The 16465-nt window shown below is 40.9% G+C and overlaps 1 protein-coding gene across 3 annotated transcripts in view; it reads right to left on the reverse strand.

Annotated features, from left to right (window-relative positions):
- CPED1 (cadherin like and PC-esterase domain containing 1) overlaps window positions 1–16465 on the reverse strand; it is a 152328-nt gene that overhangs the window by 112786 nt on the left and 23077 nt on the right. For all 3 annotated transcript variants that reach the window (XM_072871044.1, XM_072870963.1, XM_072871132.1), the window contains exons 4-5: window positions 3868–3974; window positions 1889–1964 (exon numbers count right to left, since the gene is read on the reverse strand). In XM_072871044.1, the coding sequence (XP_072727145.1) occupies window positions 1889–1964; window positions 3868–3974 (183 nt within the window). The remainder of the gene's footprint in view (window positions 1–1888; window positions 1965–3867; window positions 3975–16465) is intronic.

The following is a 16465-nucleotide window of genomic DNA, read 5'->3' on the forward strand; positions in this document are numbered from 1 at the left end:
AGAGGAGAAAACACCGAACAGCTTAACAGATGGCATACACAAAGTGGCTTGTACCACAGCTTATGGACACCCATGAAACTGTGCATATTTCAAGGGGAAAGCTCTGTGTGTGGTGAGCGCCTCTTGTGTTTGTGGTTTTGCAGTAGCAAAATAATAAAACCACTGCAATTGGCCTTTCTCCAAGTAGCAGGGCAAACCAATGGTTTTTAAAGGCAGTCTGTTACAACATGAATAGGAACTACCAATTCCTGAAGTCCTTGAAATTTTTAGAAATCTGCTCAGGTTTGTCTGAAACTGGTACTATATCAGAATACTTTCTAATTCACTTTCCAGTGCAAGGGAACCAAGGCACTAGGCATCACTGAAGATATACTTAAAACTCAGCCAAAACAGAATATATTATTTACCTGGTGTAATATGACTTCACGATAAAGGACTCTCATGGGACCTGGATAGATGTTCATTATATTGCATGTTCCTTATGATCAGTTTTGACAATTTACTGCACCAGGAAAATGGAAATGTGTAATTTAAATTGACCCTCAACATACAGTTCTTTAAGGGAAACACCTCACATAAGTTTTAAATATGGATCAATCTTTAAATGAAGCAGTAAAAAAAAGGGTATGCTTAGGTTAGGAACCACCTAACCTCAGCTTTAGTCAAGCACCCATGTGCTAGGTATTTAATCTAAGCTACTTGTCTAGGCTCCATTTACAGCCAGTGGTGAGAGGTAATTGGGTAGTAAGTACCTGCAGAGGGTAATTCAATACACCTATTTTAAACACATAATTTAGGATAAAATGAAGTAGTGTTTGAAGGTACCCTTCTCTCTCCACTGGCTTAAGGGGAAGACTAGAATACTGGTGCAGAAGATATCTGACTTCTAAATGGTTAAATAAGATGTAATAAATCCTTTCCTTATGTGTGAAATATAGCATATACATAAAAGGTGAAAAGAAAGGGAAGGAGAAAGGGGAAAGGGAAAGGGGAAGGGAAAAGGGGAAGGGCAAGGAAAAGAAGGGAAAGGGAAAGGGAAAGGGAAAGGGAAAGGGAAAGGGAAAGGGAAAGGGAAAGGGAAGGGGAAAGGGGAGAGGGGAAAGGGAAAGGGAAGGAGTCCGACCAATCTTGTGTAGTTGTCTGCAAACAAGGCTAAATACTAATGGAATAAATAAGAGGTTGGTTCTTACTGGATTAAAAAAAAAAAGGACAAGATTTCTTATAAGCAAAGTTTATATAAGATAGATCATAAATCCAAGGTAGTATTGATGGTGGATATTTAGTGCTGTAACTAAGATCAGAATGTGTGCCTCTGTAGTTTAAATAGACCTAATATGGTGCACAAGAGTTTTTTCCAGTTTCTATTCAAAGCTGAATTACACCCATAGTAAATTAGAATTCTCTGGCAACTGGCCCATAACCTTTAAACTTTTCTGGTTGATGATCTTAATACACAAAGGCTTTTTATCAGTAAACTGTGTCTGGATGGGAACCAAACTCCGACTCCTACTCCTTCTCCATGCCACAACATTTTTGTAAAGCTGAACAAACATATTACACCGAACCCAGGGCTTTGAAGTGTAAACACCAATACACTGTATTAACACAAAACAGTCCAAAAATAAGACACTTATAGCCAAATTATTTCTGCAGTATGCAATGGCTAAACAATGCAATATCTTTACCTGAAAAGATACTGCATAACTGTAATTTGTATTTAAGTGGTGTCTGAAATAGATTATCATTCTTGTTTCATTTTTTTCCCCCTATGCATTCATGACTAAAAATAAAAAGGAATTGTAAGCCTAACAGTGTCATTTCAGAGACTTCCTATGACAACTATTAAAAGACCATCATGACCTATGCAGATTTGAAGAAATTAGGTTACCTGAAAAGGCTTTTGTTATCTGGCATAATCCCTCTTTTCTGCAAAGAAAATGCTGGATTTCTGGAAGTAGGTTTACCTGTATGTAAAAAGAGAAGCTTTAATGGTTTCATTCAGAAAAGTGCTCTTTTTCCTGGAGCCTTCAATGGGTTTGTGTTTAATTTATCAGAGATACCTCATGCAAAACTCCTGTCAGTGTCAATAGCGAATTACAACTTTGCCATTCCTGCAACACAGGATAATGAAGTTAAAGTATGGGCTCTTCCTCCATGGCCAGCACAAAACAAAATTTTAGACTTATGGCTTTCCTCCTGGCTGCTGAGTTTTCACCCCTTCCCTGCCCCCTTTTCATTTTCTGAAGCTTTTCTGTTCTCTGACGGTTATCAATCACTGCCTCTCACTGCATGGAAATAGCCTATGCCTCTTGAATTGCAGTGTTTGGGAACAGTGGTAAACTAATGTAGCTAAACCATATCCAGGCTCTGCAACAAAGAACTGTATTGCACTGTGGTATGGACATGCCAGCAGCGGGTAATGTTAGTCCAATATTTAAAGTTATTCGGAGATATGGGCCATCTGGTTTAAGTCCCTGCTGTGCTGCAGACTTCCTGAGGGAACTTGGACAATTCCTTTGATCACCTTATGTCTCAGTTACTCATGTGTGAAACTTCTGGACATTGCAGAGTGCTGTAAGGATTATTATATTGCACAGTATTAAAGGCTCAGATATGATAATATGGGTAGAATGAGCAAAAAGCAGTTTGCAGAAGCCTGGGATGTTTTATGATCTGAGACCTGAATCCAAAGCATGTATATTTCTAGCAAACTGGAACTGCTATAAAAATTTCACTTTGGATACACTTAGATAAGTCATCCTGTCCCAGGGAACCCCAGTGTACATGCTCCTAGCTCTGACTCTTGTGGACATGCAGTGGTTTTTTGCATCCTCATGAACTTCCTACCTGAACTAAATACCTTTTAAAAGCAGCTCTATTTCTCCCAGTCCCTCAGTTCAGAGTCTATAATTTTGGGTCTTGCCATTATTATCTGTGCCATTGTACTTGAATTATAAGCCAAGCTTTATCCATAGTTAGGTCACATTTTTTCAAACAAAGCCCTCAGTTTAACTCACTTACATATTTTCACCAACAAGTCAGGTGCTTATTTAGACATTTGCATATCAAAGTAACCTAAACTGTGCCCACAACATACTCAAGTGAAAAAAAACCAATCCTGAAAATACCAAGAAATATTGGCACCACTGATGGTTTGGACTGTGAGTAAGCAGATTGTAGTGCCAGAGCAAGGAAATCCCATGAAGGCCCTGGAGGAGGACATGGGTCCAGCTCACACATTATCAATTGTAGGAGCACTGTCACTGTTTGGAGAGGTGCCTAAATTATGTTTACAAAGGAGCAATTACATTAGATGAAACTCAATACTGATATAAGATGTGAAGCCTAAATTAGTCCAGCTTTATCTTCTGCTTATGCTATTATTCTGAAATATTGCATGCATTGGCTAGTTGTTTCTCACAATTTCTAAATTCTCTTTTTCCAATGGGGTAAATTGTTTAAATTTCCCTTGACTTCTGTAGACGCTTTTGCTGCCTGACATGGTGGTTGAGGGTGGTCAAGAATGCAAAAGTTCAAGCTAAAGAAGAGAAAAGGAAAACTTGACACTCAGTTGTAACAATTATCAGTACTTACACTGAAATACTTGCCTCCAAAATAACATACTATGTCCAAATGAGAAATTGCTTTTGATCACTGGGTGTAATATAAAGAAGAATGAAATGTTGGTATCTGACAAGTATTTCTCATTAGACAGGAAACTTGAAAAAACTTTTTTTATTGCTGTTAAACCATGCCGCTGCAGTATAAAATAAGCATCAGATACTTTTCTTTTTATGAGTGAGTGCTGAAAATTTGGGCTAGCCCTGTCCTCTCATTCTCACAAAGGACAACACAATAATCTCGTACCTTCTGGAATAACTCTAGATGATGCAAGTCTTCTATTTGAATGCAGCCAGTGCTGTCATTTTTTCTGGAAGATAAGCAGATCAAAAGATCCCAAGGGCTTATACGGCCTATCAGGAAAGAAAAGAAGCATATTGAGAAAGAAAATATGCAATTCCTATTTGAACAAAAAATACTTAAAGCCAAATCCTGAGGAACAGCAAACTGCTGGAGTGCTAAGTACCTGAACAGCTACAGGAAGCAGAAGGGAAAAAGATATATTCACTACCACAGTTCAAGCTTTGAAACGATATTTATGTATTTCACAGTTGGCACCTCCTGTTATACCTGCCTACTGATGTCCAGTCCCGTGGTGTCTAACCTGTTTAGCATTCAGAAATGAAAAAGTTCAATAACATGGTGCTGCTTTAATTTGTTCTTTTTTCTGAACTCCTCAACATGCACACTTATAACACACATTCACTATATGCAGTGTGATCTTCTGAGGTCTTTCATTATTGGGAAGTAAATTTTACAGGAAGTAATACTGGTCATGCTATTGCAAACAGCAGGAATTTCTAGCCTGAATTTTGGTGTAGCGGCTTCCTAAATATTAGACACCAGATTGCCAACATCTAGAACTGATGTACAAGTGGGAATTAAGTTGCACTGAGCGAGTAGCTAGCTTCTGAGCTAGTTCTGATGCTTCCTTTCTGGGGCGAAGCTGACCTGTGAGACCAAAGGGTTCTATTATCAGGAAACAAGCAACACTGGAGTCAGAGATGGCTGCTTGAAGAAGAGACAAAACTAAGTTGCACCAATTAAAACACCATTATGGATTAGAAGATACAAATAGGTCTTGGAGTTTGCCCATATTGCAGCATATGATGTGGTATAGAAATGCCAATGTAGCTTCAAACGAGCTTGGTCAGCTCCCTCAAGTGGGTATTTGTTTCCTTCTGTATACAGCCTTCGTAATCTGGACTAGTTAGAGATAGTGGCATCTGTCAAAAGATTAACAGAATCACTACATCTGTTGCAGACACCATAAATATGTTCAATAAAAGGTAAACCATTTCAGTGACAGGATGAAAATTAGAAATAAAGAAGTTCCAAACAGAAAGGGCAGCCAGAGAAGCTGTACAGCATTCAAGGCAGGGTATAGCATTAGGTCAAAGTTCTCTGCAGGACAGCTATTTCAGTGACTGGTTGGTTGGTTCTTTTTCCCAAGGTTGGGAAGATTACATGCATTTTATTCCATTTTGTACTATCCATCTATGATACCTTCCTAATTTTATTAGACTACTCCCTAAACTTGGTCCCACTGATGACCCACAGAGCTATATATTTTGGCTGATTTCCCTCTCCAAAATGTAATTTTTTCCTATCACAATCACAATCACAAATGCCAAGCAGGGTGAAGATTTCACTTAAGGAGATTTAACACTCAATTTACGTTAAGTACAGTAATGAACTGATTGTGCAGGATAGGTCCAGGACTATGAAAGTAACTATAACCTTTTTTATGTTTATAAGCAGTGTGACAAAGCTGAAGAGATGAATTTTCAGTTATGCTGCATCCATTACTGTAAAGAATTATTCGATTTCACGTTAGGAGAACCAGTATTATGGTATAAAAATAATTAAGGTATGTGAAATTTAGGCAAGACAGATTCACTGTGTGCTCCTTTGTGAAAGAAACAAACAAAAACCTGCAGGTAGATAAAAATGGCACAGATAGGAAATAAATGAATCATTAAAGAAACGTACAAGCAAATGCTTCATTTTAGTGCTATAGATTGACAGTGTTAACAACCTACTCCATGACCTCACCAGCTATGTAATTATCAGATAAGCAAGATGTTATGCCTTTGACTAGTAAACACCTTCGAATAAATCATTATAATTACATATAAAGCACAATGCCTAGCTGTGTGCAAATTGAAAGGGAGCTGGAGGGAACTCCATTTCTCAGAAGCAGTTCATTTCCTTCCCTTGTTTATTGTTACACATCCTGGCCAGGGATGAATTTGATCCCTGACTCCAAAGGATATGCTGCACCGTGTATCATTTGCCTTTAGGACATAGCAGAATGATGGATATGAAGGTACCAAAGAGAAGAAAAGGAAAGGAAAAAGGGCCCTCAGACCTAGCATGTTTCTGAGCCGGTGCCCAGGAAGTAGAACAGTTAACTGCTGGGAACAATTTTTCAGGAGGGGTTGAATGCCTGCCATTATTTGTGTTTTCTGTTCAGAGTAATTAGACATCTAGCCAGTTATTTCAGTACAGAACAATCAGAACTGAAACATGTCTATTTATAGAAAACAGGAGACTTCCTATTAGAAAAACAGCGTACACCTAGTGCTGTCTCTCAGATTCAGGCTGACAGAGCAGTCTGACTTCTATTTAAATGTATCGATACATTCCTAATCAACTACACGTGAAAAAATGTTATTGGAAAACAAAAATGTAAGAGGTATGTGTTACAACAGTTATTTAGTTTTGTAGCAGACTCTTCTGTGAATAGATATAGCCTAGAAATTGCCTGTGTCATTCCTCTCACAGCTTATCTTTTTGTGGAAAATGAACATCTATGATCATGAGACCATGAGTCTGTCTCCATTCTGCAAATGTAATAATTATAAAACTATATCTCAGCTAAAAAGTGCTAGTGCTATTAATATTCCAGTAACACCAAATGGCCCAGGTAAAGGATCCCAAACTGTCAAGCACTGTATTTTAACACAGAAGAAGATCCCTTTCACAGAAATTATTTCTAAAGTAAAGCAAGATACAATATGTGAGCTAAAACAGTCTACAATAAAAGAGAAAGGAAGAACAAAAGTGACAGTAATAACACAAGTCATCTGCATGGAATAACTTGTGTTTCAAAATGTTTTTAGAGATGTTTAATGACGAAGCATTAATAATGTCCATATTATTCCATCTTCAATGTACACACTAGTTTGCTGGTTTCCTGCAGACTTCACACCAGAAGCGGGCTTTGACAGGACATTTGAAGTGGAAGGTTAAAATGGATATTTCATATCTGAACAATTTAAGTACTAGCAATTTGCATGAAGCTTTTTCCACGTAAAGAAATCTTTTTCCACAGTTACAGAAATCTTGTTTGCTTTATTCAGCAAACAAGTGGAGCTCAGCATGTGGGAGCAGTAGATCAGTTAAACAGTAAGAAATCCCACCTCATGGAGATAGTCTCTACTGCTTTGTGTTACTTTGCATTTGGACAAGCGGAAGAGTGGTAACTTAAGATGAGAATACACAATTGTATGTTCATCCCCTCCCTCAGCATCTTTTCAAACCAAGATTTTTTAGTTCAGCCTGTTAATTAAGGCCTTGCCTACACAAGGAACGTCCATCTGCAGAATTACATCTTATTATGCAGGCAAATTGAGCTTAATGTGGATACAGCTTATGCTGGCAGCATGATGCTTTTATTTACCTATCTTTTTTGCCAGCTCTTTCCCCCTCCTCTCCTCCAGTCTTTGTAGCCTCATCTTGCAGTCCCATCTTAAGAAGTGTTTGTGTACCTGAGATGTGTATCTCATGTTTACCTGGGAATATCCACTCGAGTTGCTAATCCAAGAATCAGTAGTACAGCATACTTTGATTCCAGTCTGCTGTGACCACCTTTAATTACTCTTATTCTGAATGAGTCAAAGTACATGCTATTCAACTCAGAGCAATAGGTTTCAACTGAAAATTGATATAATGTACAAATTATAATTTTCAACAAGATACCACTGTTTTCATTGGCTTTGACTCTGACTTGTTACTTGGAATAATTAAAATGGTTAATGTGGAAAAATAATCTAAAAGATAACAAACTAGAGAGAAAAGCAAACATGTTCTTAGCAGCAGCAGAAATAGCAATGCAGAGACCAATAAAAACATTTAATATTTTCTATAAAAATATTCTGCAGAGAGTTTTTGTATTCTGACATTATAGATCAAAGTGAACCAAACCAAAATGAGAACTGTAGGATTTAGTGGGGTTTTAAGCTTACAGCATATACATTTTATAGATGAATTTCAAGAATTTCTGGAGGTTATTTCTAAAATGAAGTCATCTTATTCCTACCTTTGAAATTATCACTTTCTCCCCATGAGCTATGGCATTGGAGGCTGGAATTTGCAGGAAAACTGTTAGATGCATGCAGCTCCATGGAGTTTTTAATGTCTTATGTGCAAACACAGAAAAGTAGTCTTTGATTTAACCAAATGAGTAAGTTTCATCTCAATACCATAGCTTGAAATTTCATTTTTCAGTGTTAAGGTCCTCATTCTGAATTTTGAAATGAAAGAACTTTGAAAATCAAATACAATTTTCATCTTTTATGCTCATCTTTCTGTACTTCAGAATCCTTCTGCTGTGGTTGGTGTTGGTCATACCTCACCAGTAACATCATTTCCCAGTTTTGGAAAACATGGTTTTGGTAGAGGCTTAGAAGAAGCAGGTAGGTTTTAGAAGACCTTGTACTGGGTCTGACTGGGATGGAGTTAATCCTCTTCCTAGCAGCCCACGCAGTGCTGTCTTTTAGATTTGTGACCAAACCAGTGTTGTTAATACACCAATGTTTTAGCTATTGCTGAGCAGTGCTTGCACGGTGTCAGCACCTTCTCTGTGTCTCACTCTGACCCCCGGCAAGTAGGCTTGGGTGGGAAAGAGGCTGGGAGGGGGCACAGCTGGGACAGCTGACTCCAGCTGGCCAAAGAGATATTCCATACCACATGATGCCATGCTCAGAAATAAAACGAGGCTGTAGTCTTTCCAAAGCTGCCATTGCTTGGAGGCTGTCTGGGTATCAGTCTGCTGATGGGGGGTGCTGAGTGATTGCCTTTGTATCACCTGGGGGTTTTTTCCCTTTTTTCCCCCTTCAGTTTTTAAACTTTCTTTATCTCAACCTAGGAGTTTTTCTTGCCTTTTCTCTTCCAAATGTCTCCCCCATCCTGCTGCAGGGGCTGGTGAGTGAACAGCTGGTGGGTCCCTAGTCGCTGGCTGGGGTCAACCTACCACATATTTGAACTATGAAGAAGATCAAAAGAATTTTGATTTTTTTTTATGCATTTTCTCTAAAACAAGGTTAAGGTGATAGGAAATGCCTTCCCCATATGTATTGGTTTTGGCTGGGATAGAGTTAATTTTCTTCATAGTAGCTTGTATGGTGCTGTGTTTTGGATTTGTGACCAAAATAGTGTTGATAACACAGGGGTGTTTTAGCTATTGATGAATGGTGCTTACACATCATCAAGTTTTTTTCTGTTTCTCACGCTGTCCCACCAGCAAGGAGGCTGGGGGTGGGAAAGAAGTTGGGAGGGGGCACAGCTGGGACAGCTGACCCCAACTGACCAAAGGAATATTCCATACCATATGGCATCATGCTCAGAAAAAAACTGGGGGAAGAAGGAGGATGAAGAGGGGATGTTCACAGCTATGGCGTTTGTCTTCCCAAGTAACCGTTACGTGTGATGGAGCCCTGCTTGCCTGGAGGTGGCTGAACACCTGCCTGCCCATGGGAAGGAGTGATGAGTTCCTTTTTTGCTTTGCTTGTGTATGCGTCTTCAGCTTTACCTGGGAAACTGTCTTTATCTCAACACACGAGTTTTCTCACTTTTACTCTTCTGATTCTCTCCCCCTTCCCACTAGGGAGGAGTGAGCAAGCAACTGTGCAGTGCCTAGTTGCCGGTTGGGGTTAAACCACTACACCATAGAATAAATTTTTACCCATCCAAAATCAGTTGTCCTCTTTAATCACTGGAGGCAGGATACAAAGTAAACATTTGAATTTGCAGCAAAGATTATATAAAGAAAGTTTCTAACCGCAAGGATGAAGTACTGGAATACTTTAGGTTACTTTAGGAGGTTACAGAACCCCTGACAAGGGAGATCCTGAGATTTGTACATGATGTTTTTTTAAAAGAAATTTCCCTCAGCTCTACTTGAAACATATTTCCAGGCACCTCTGAGCTGCAAGGTTGTGAAGAGAAGATTTTCAGGAAAAGATATTGTTTAGGTACTGATGCATTAAACTGCATTCAAATATACTATTGGCATATTGTAATCCTGATCAATTAAAAAAAAAAAAAAGAACGTAAGTTTTAGCTTCAAGTATCATGAGTCCTCATAGTCCACAGGGAAAAAGAAAAGTCAAACTCTGCTCCTGCACGGTAATGGAGTGAGCACACATTGAACTGTGTTTGGTGAGGAGGCACATATTTATGCAAGTAGCTGCTTGTGCACAAATCCAACTTTAAAAAAGACAGAGGAATACGTTTTACAAAGCAGGCTTCATCCCTGCAATGTAGTAAATTTATAGGAGGCAACAGTTTGCTAGTCATGAGTTTAGAGTGGAAGAACTACCAGATATCTGAAAGACAGAACTACTCCCTCACTGCCTGGCTCTGGACTCTGGGCGGGATTTTATGCCCCTCAGCATCTCAGAGGGCAGCAGCATCAGGCAGGCTGTGTGACAGGGTTTGGGGACGTGGGAATTCTACACCTCTGAAGATCTGAGCTTCACGGATAACGCTCCAGGGAAAAATATCCTTTGAAGACTATTTCTGGTTATGGCAGCTCGGCTGTCTCACTTGTGCAAAGATCAGAATGCTGCTTGTTGGACTGAATGCTTTCTCTTTGTTAATGATACTGCCTTTTATAAGTTTTTGATATGGCTGTTTATTTGTAGGGCTTTCCCTAAAGTAATGTCTCATAGGTGTGCAGGCATTTTCCCCTTAAAGAAGTAGTTACTGGAGGTATTTTAATTTTTCTTTTGGCGTGGCTCTTGACAGTCATGAGCTATCCCCAGTTTGAACTCACTACAACAACAATGAAGAAATGATCACTCTGGTAAGTGAAGGAAGTGTAGGAAAAGATGGCGAGGTTTCTGATATTTTCTGAACTATTCTGGAAAGCAGCTGTTCACTTGTCCATGTACAAATGTCTCCCTGTTTCACACAGCGTGCTCCGTGCTACTTGTTGAGACTGACTGTACTCTGCCATAATGCACAGTCCAGTCCAGTAACCACCTGCTTACCCAGACAAATTAGGCTGAAATCTTTTTCAACACTGAAATCATTAATTGCAGTGTAGTATTATAAGTGTAAAAAAAAAACCCCGCCCTATGTATGAGGCTGAGATTGTGGTACGCAGTCAATTCATTCACAAAATACTTCATACAGTGGCTGTACGGCTGCCAGGGAAAGGCTGCAGGAATCCTGAGGACAGTCACTATTCACCCCCCTTGAGGATGATCAGGGTTTTCTTTTGGCTCAGTTACCCCATAACTAAGAGGATCTGAAGTGCCAAGGGAAGCATTCTTTGTGGAGGAGAGGCTGGCGTGAACCAAGTGGAACCAGCCTAATTCCCAGGACAGCTCATCTGTCCCTGAACAGCTTAGCACAAAACATTGCCCTGTGCTCAAGGATTAATGCACAGTCACATCTGAGTTCAGCATTTGGGGAGTGAAATAGCCATTTGAAGTCCTATCACAGTGCCTCACCCATAAAAACAGGGTAATGCTCGACTAGTCTGTACCTCTTCTGCAAATACTGCGGAGAGGTGTTGGGTCTAACTACAAATGGGGAGGCATAATGCTTCCAATCTTGTCTGAAAAAAAAGAGAGAGTTATTTTATTACTGTTTCCTTATATCAGCAAGGGCCAGGGTGCAAGCCTGCTTTTCTTTTCAATCCAAAGCAGAATTTTAAAGGTACAAAAATAAATGAGTGTAACAAGCCAAGAGCTACCTGTTTCTCCCAGAACTCTTCTCAAATTTGGCAAGATGTTTTCCTTTTTCCACCTGGTCTCAGACTCTAAAACTGCCTTGGACCTACCTACCAAGTCAACCAGTGACTGTATTCCTCACTGGAGTAACTGATAATACAAGGCAGATGACTTTCTCTAAAAGAAGCAAAAGAAATCTATTGCAGGTATAAATACAAGAATGGAGAAGAGAGAGGAAAATCATTTCTCCATTTATATCACATTCAGTCATGCAATAGATTAACAACCCTTTCTTCAATCAACAAATTACCCTACTATAAGAGACAACCACGAAAGAATTTGCAGACCTGCAGCAAATGATTTAAGGCAGTGTTTTTCAATTTGCAGATAACTGTCTGTAAGACAACAAAAGGTAGTGCACAAAAAAATTGCAGTATTATTAAACTATATCAATATATTTTTCTGTGCAACCAAAGAATGAGTAGAATGCTGGAAATAAAAGTAATAAAGTACATTCAAAAATTATATGTCTGACATGGGGAGAAGAGTACTGCAATATGTAAGACAGGTGCATTAGATGGTTCTTAGTTTATTGGGGAGAGACCGTCTTAGGCTAAGAATAATTCTCCACTGAGTTGTGTTACAGATTGTAACTCTAACAACCTATAGTTTTTATCATGACATAATCTGTCAACTCAAGCTATGACAATATGCTGTCAAAATACTTTCTGAGCTACAGTAGTGTTCAACAGCAAACAAAAGGAAAATATGTAGTCCTGACCCAATGGCAAACACATCAGGGCAATTCAAACACTCAGGCCTGTTATTCCACTTCTATGCTTACACACCGTGCTTTGGATGAATGTTCAGATTACTCTGGTATGCTCTCACACATGGGTATTTTCTGCATAGCCAGCCTCTTTGAAACCAAAAGCATCTAGTAATCCAATATGGTATGCTCAACTTGTACGTAAGCTGAGAAGGTTTACATCCCTAGTTGCTCCCAAATGCTGGAATTCTTACTCTATGCATATTTAATACACCAGGGAGGCTACCACGGTCAAAGCTGCTAGATATGTTTCTCACTCACACAAGAAAACATTGTGGGACTGAGACCTAACCTTCTCTGGGATGGAAGTACTTGATACCTACTTAAAGCACATAGCTCTCACAGATCTGCCAAAGCTCAGCTAATCCATCTGTGCAGGTGCTTCCTTACCTGCTGTGAAGGTGGAGAAGGAAACTGTCTGACAGACAAGCCAGATTGAGACATATTAGAGGCAGACTACTGACAGTGGACTGGGATGAAGAACCAGGTTCTTCATCCTGGAGAGGATGTGCATGTGGGGAGGAGGAGGGTCATGCAGCTGAGACATGTAGGGATCAGACTGGGGTGAAGAAGCTCATGGGGAGGGCAGCTGTAAAGTTAAGCAAGTTATTGTCCATGTGCTCCATCTGTCATAGGCGTTGGAAAATTTGCGATGACGTCCCTGTCCTGGTAGCAGGGTTTGGGGCCGAGTATGAGAGGTGGCAGTGCACCATGCATGGATCAAAGAAAATAAATCAAAATATTACCAGATTTTCACACGTGCATCCCTCTGAGGGATGAAAACCATGCTGCTTCATGCAATGAGGAAGAGGGCGCTCAGTTCTCCGAGCCTCAGCAGAGAGGGAAGAATAGCTCCACCCTGCTCTGTGCCAAGGAAGAAGACTCTGCCTGACAAAATTGCCTTTGGACAACCCTCACTGCTATGTGATCCAAGTTGTTCTAACTGATAACTCTTGGGACTATATCCAGGAAAGAACTTTTTATCCCTGTTCTGGGCACCCTGAGGCAAAGTCATGTGAAAAAGCAGCATATGGTCATGAAGTGGAAGGATGTATCATGAGCAAGTGAGTCAAATCAAAGTTGAAGAGTGCTTGTCACAGCTTTTGAGTACCTAACCCTGCACTGCTTGTATGCATATATGCCCGCTCTGGTCTGATATTCACAAGGTTTTTCAAGATCTCCCACTGTTTATTATAAAGTTGTTTTATTTAAACTTCAGATAACATGAAGGAAAGTAGCAGTTTAAATATGTGAGGTAGATACCTCTGTCACTCACAGAGCAGAGTGGCAAAAGAAGGGACATAAACACATGCTGCAATGAAGAACACACTGGGGACAGGAAAAACTCCTCTTGGCTGGATACAGACATGTAAGGTGAAAAACCAACAGAGTCAATTGATGCAAAATCACCAGGATTCAAAAATTCTATTACAGAAACTTTTACTAAAATTCAAATTATTTTTTCAGGGAAAAAAATAAAAAGGAAATTTAGGCCTGAAGCTCTGTAATTTTACTGTGAGAAGCTTAGAGGAACACGGGTTACAGTTTTCAGACCCATGTCTTTGTTGCTGAATAAGCAGACTAGGAGTGCTGCAATCACTGGTTCTGTGATAAAAAGCTAATCTACAGAAGTGCCCAACAGAGCCCAGAGGAACCGGTGGGGGTGCCAGGTGGGGGAACCCAAATAGCACCCTGCTCCGGCTGCTCCCAGGGACATCCCAGGAGAGGGATCTGCCCACAAAACACTCTTCTCATTCATGTGCACATGCACGTGCACACACACATACACAGAGGAAGGAGCACAGAGGTACTATGCTGGGTGGGGAAACCCCAGTAACCCTGTCAGAGAGACACAAGCCCCTGCCCTGGTCCCCCCCAAGCTGTCCCAGGGGAGACTCAGCCCCAGTGCCCATCACGATGAGTGAACTGGAGCCCCAAAGTACCTTGTGGACCTGTGGAGGCGGGGAAGTGCATTGCCTAAGGGTTTGGGACCCATTATGAGATGCATGGTAAGAGCGTTTCCCAATTGCTTATTATGGGCTGTTTAGTGGAAGAACCAAAGGTGGGGAAAAGGAGGTATCAAGGTGGTTTGAAGAGGAACAAGCATGGCAAAAAGAGGAATAAAGGGATAAAAAGGGCTTGCCATCTCTAAGCAGTGAGCTGGTTGCTACTCTTGGCTGGCCACGTCCTGTACCTGGTCAGGGCAGTTTGTCCTGTCTTCTCAGTAAACTACATTTCCAACTCTTTCCTGGCAGCAGGGCTCTCTCTCTCTCTCGTGCGTGTGTGTGTGTGTGCGTGCGTGTGTGCGTGTGTCTCCGGAGCTCTCAGTGCAGCCCCTGGAGGGGGACCAGGGCTCAGAGACCCATGTGTCCATGATGGTAGCAGCTGGAGCTGGTGTACGAGTGCATGTGTGAGTGCTCGCGAGTGGATGAGGCCATGGGTGCTGTTCTTGTTTGTGTGAGTGCTGAGTGTGTTGATCTGTGTGGCCAGCCGTGTGTGTGTATGTATGTGGTGTATAGGTGTGTGCGTGTGCCAGCTGGGAGCACACGCTCAGCATCACTGCTGGTTGGACACGGGGACACAGATCTGCATCAGCCTCACCTCTGTCAGGCTGCTGGATTTGGCAATCTCTGACTTGGATGAATGGGTGCATAGGTGCTACAACAAAAACAAGAGGTACTGAGGCATCTTTCCCACTGGACTATTACCAAGCCCGCTGATCCTGCTACTTTTACAAGGAAGAGTCTGGGTGTTTAGAGAGGTGCATGCAACAAATGGAAAGAGCTGGAGGCTGGAAAGAAGATTCAATTGGTGATTCAATGGAAAAGTAGTGCCTGGGGAAGAGGAGTTCTGCCCAAGGAAACCAAACTGCCAGTTTGAGTACACTTTCCAACCTGCCCTTCACCCCAGCCTTTCTACCACAACCACTCTTTGCAGCAGGACATGAGGAAGCTGAGCTGAGAAGCCCTCTGAATGATGGCACTAATGAGAATTCATCATTGACTTTAAGGGGCAGAAACTGTGCTAGAGCTGAGAAAACAGCCTCTTCTGTTCTATGGATATAGAGGATCCTCAGGATAAGCTGCTAAGGCGTAGATGGGTTTATTTGTCTTAATGTCCTGTCTCATTCTAATTGCAATGAATTAGGATAAGAATTACAATGCTAAAAGTATGGTGTTTGATCACATACACAAGAAACACAGACATATTTTAAAGTCCAAATGGCAGCCCTTGATCACTGCATTTACAGCACTCAGGCATCTTATGCCAACCCTAATTAATCTGTCAGATTCCTTAATACCCAAGAGGCAGGAAATAATCAGAATACTGAAAAAGAGAAGCTTGGGAATAGAGGCAATGGCTAAACTAAACAGTGTCAGGACACAGCCTCAACCATTGGTCTGCAATCATCTGCTGTCTTTGTTTTCTTCTTGCTGGGTGGCCATGCGCTGCCTCAGGAGACAGCTCAAGTCAGTGACAGTTCCTAAAACTCAGCGAAGAACAGGCCACCCTCAGTCAGGGGAAAAGAGTTTAGATACATGGACATGAGCCATATTGCATCACTTGTCCCCAGGACTAGGGAATTGACCCATTTTATTTATGAGTTAGACAAAACCACAGAAGACAGTGATGCAATAATTAAGTCATGGCTAATGTAAGGGAGATTTCCAACTGTACCACACACATACTGTTTTCTATGCAGCACGCTACGCTGCACCTAGCATGCCATGGGGTAGTGATAGTTGGTGATACAGACATCATGATTAGCATGTAGAGCATCCATGGAACATGGACTTTAAAGTAGATGTTAAAATTATGTCTCCAAACATTTTAAAGAAATGAAGGGTCAGACTGCTCACTTTTGAAGGTCAACAGACACCCCCACATTGTTAGATTTGCAAAAAATGTGTACTGTAACATCTGGGATGTAAATTAGATGTGTCATGGAGCTGGGTAGAAAAGAAAAAAACCTGCTGCTTTCTCCTACCTCACACATCATCCTGTCATAAAGAGAGCAACCTAACTAGTCTACATCTTACCTTCTGTGCTA

The sequence above is a fragment of the Ciconia boyciana genome, chromosome 1, assembly GCF_034638445.1.
Source record: "Ciconia boyciana chromosome 1, ASM3463844v1, whole genome shotgun sequence".
NCBI lineage: Eukaryota > Metazoa > Chordata > Aves > Ciconiiformes > Ciconiidae > Ciconia > Ciconia boyciana.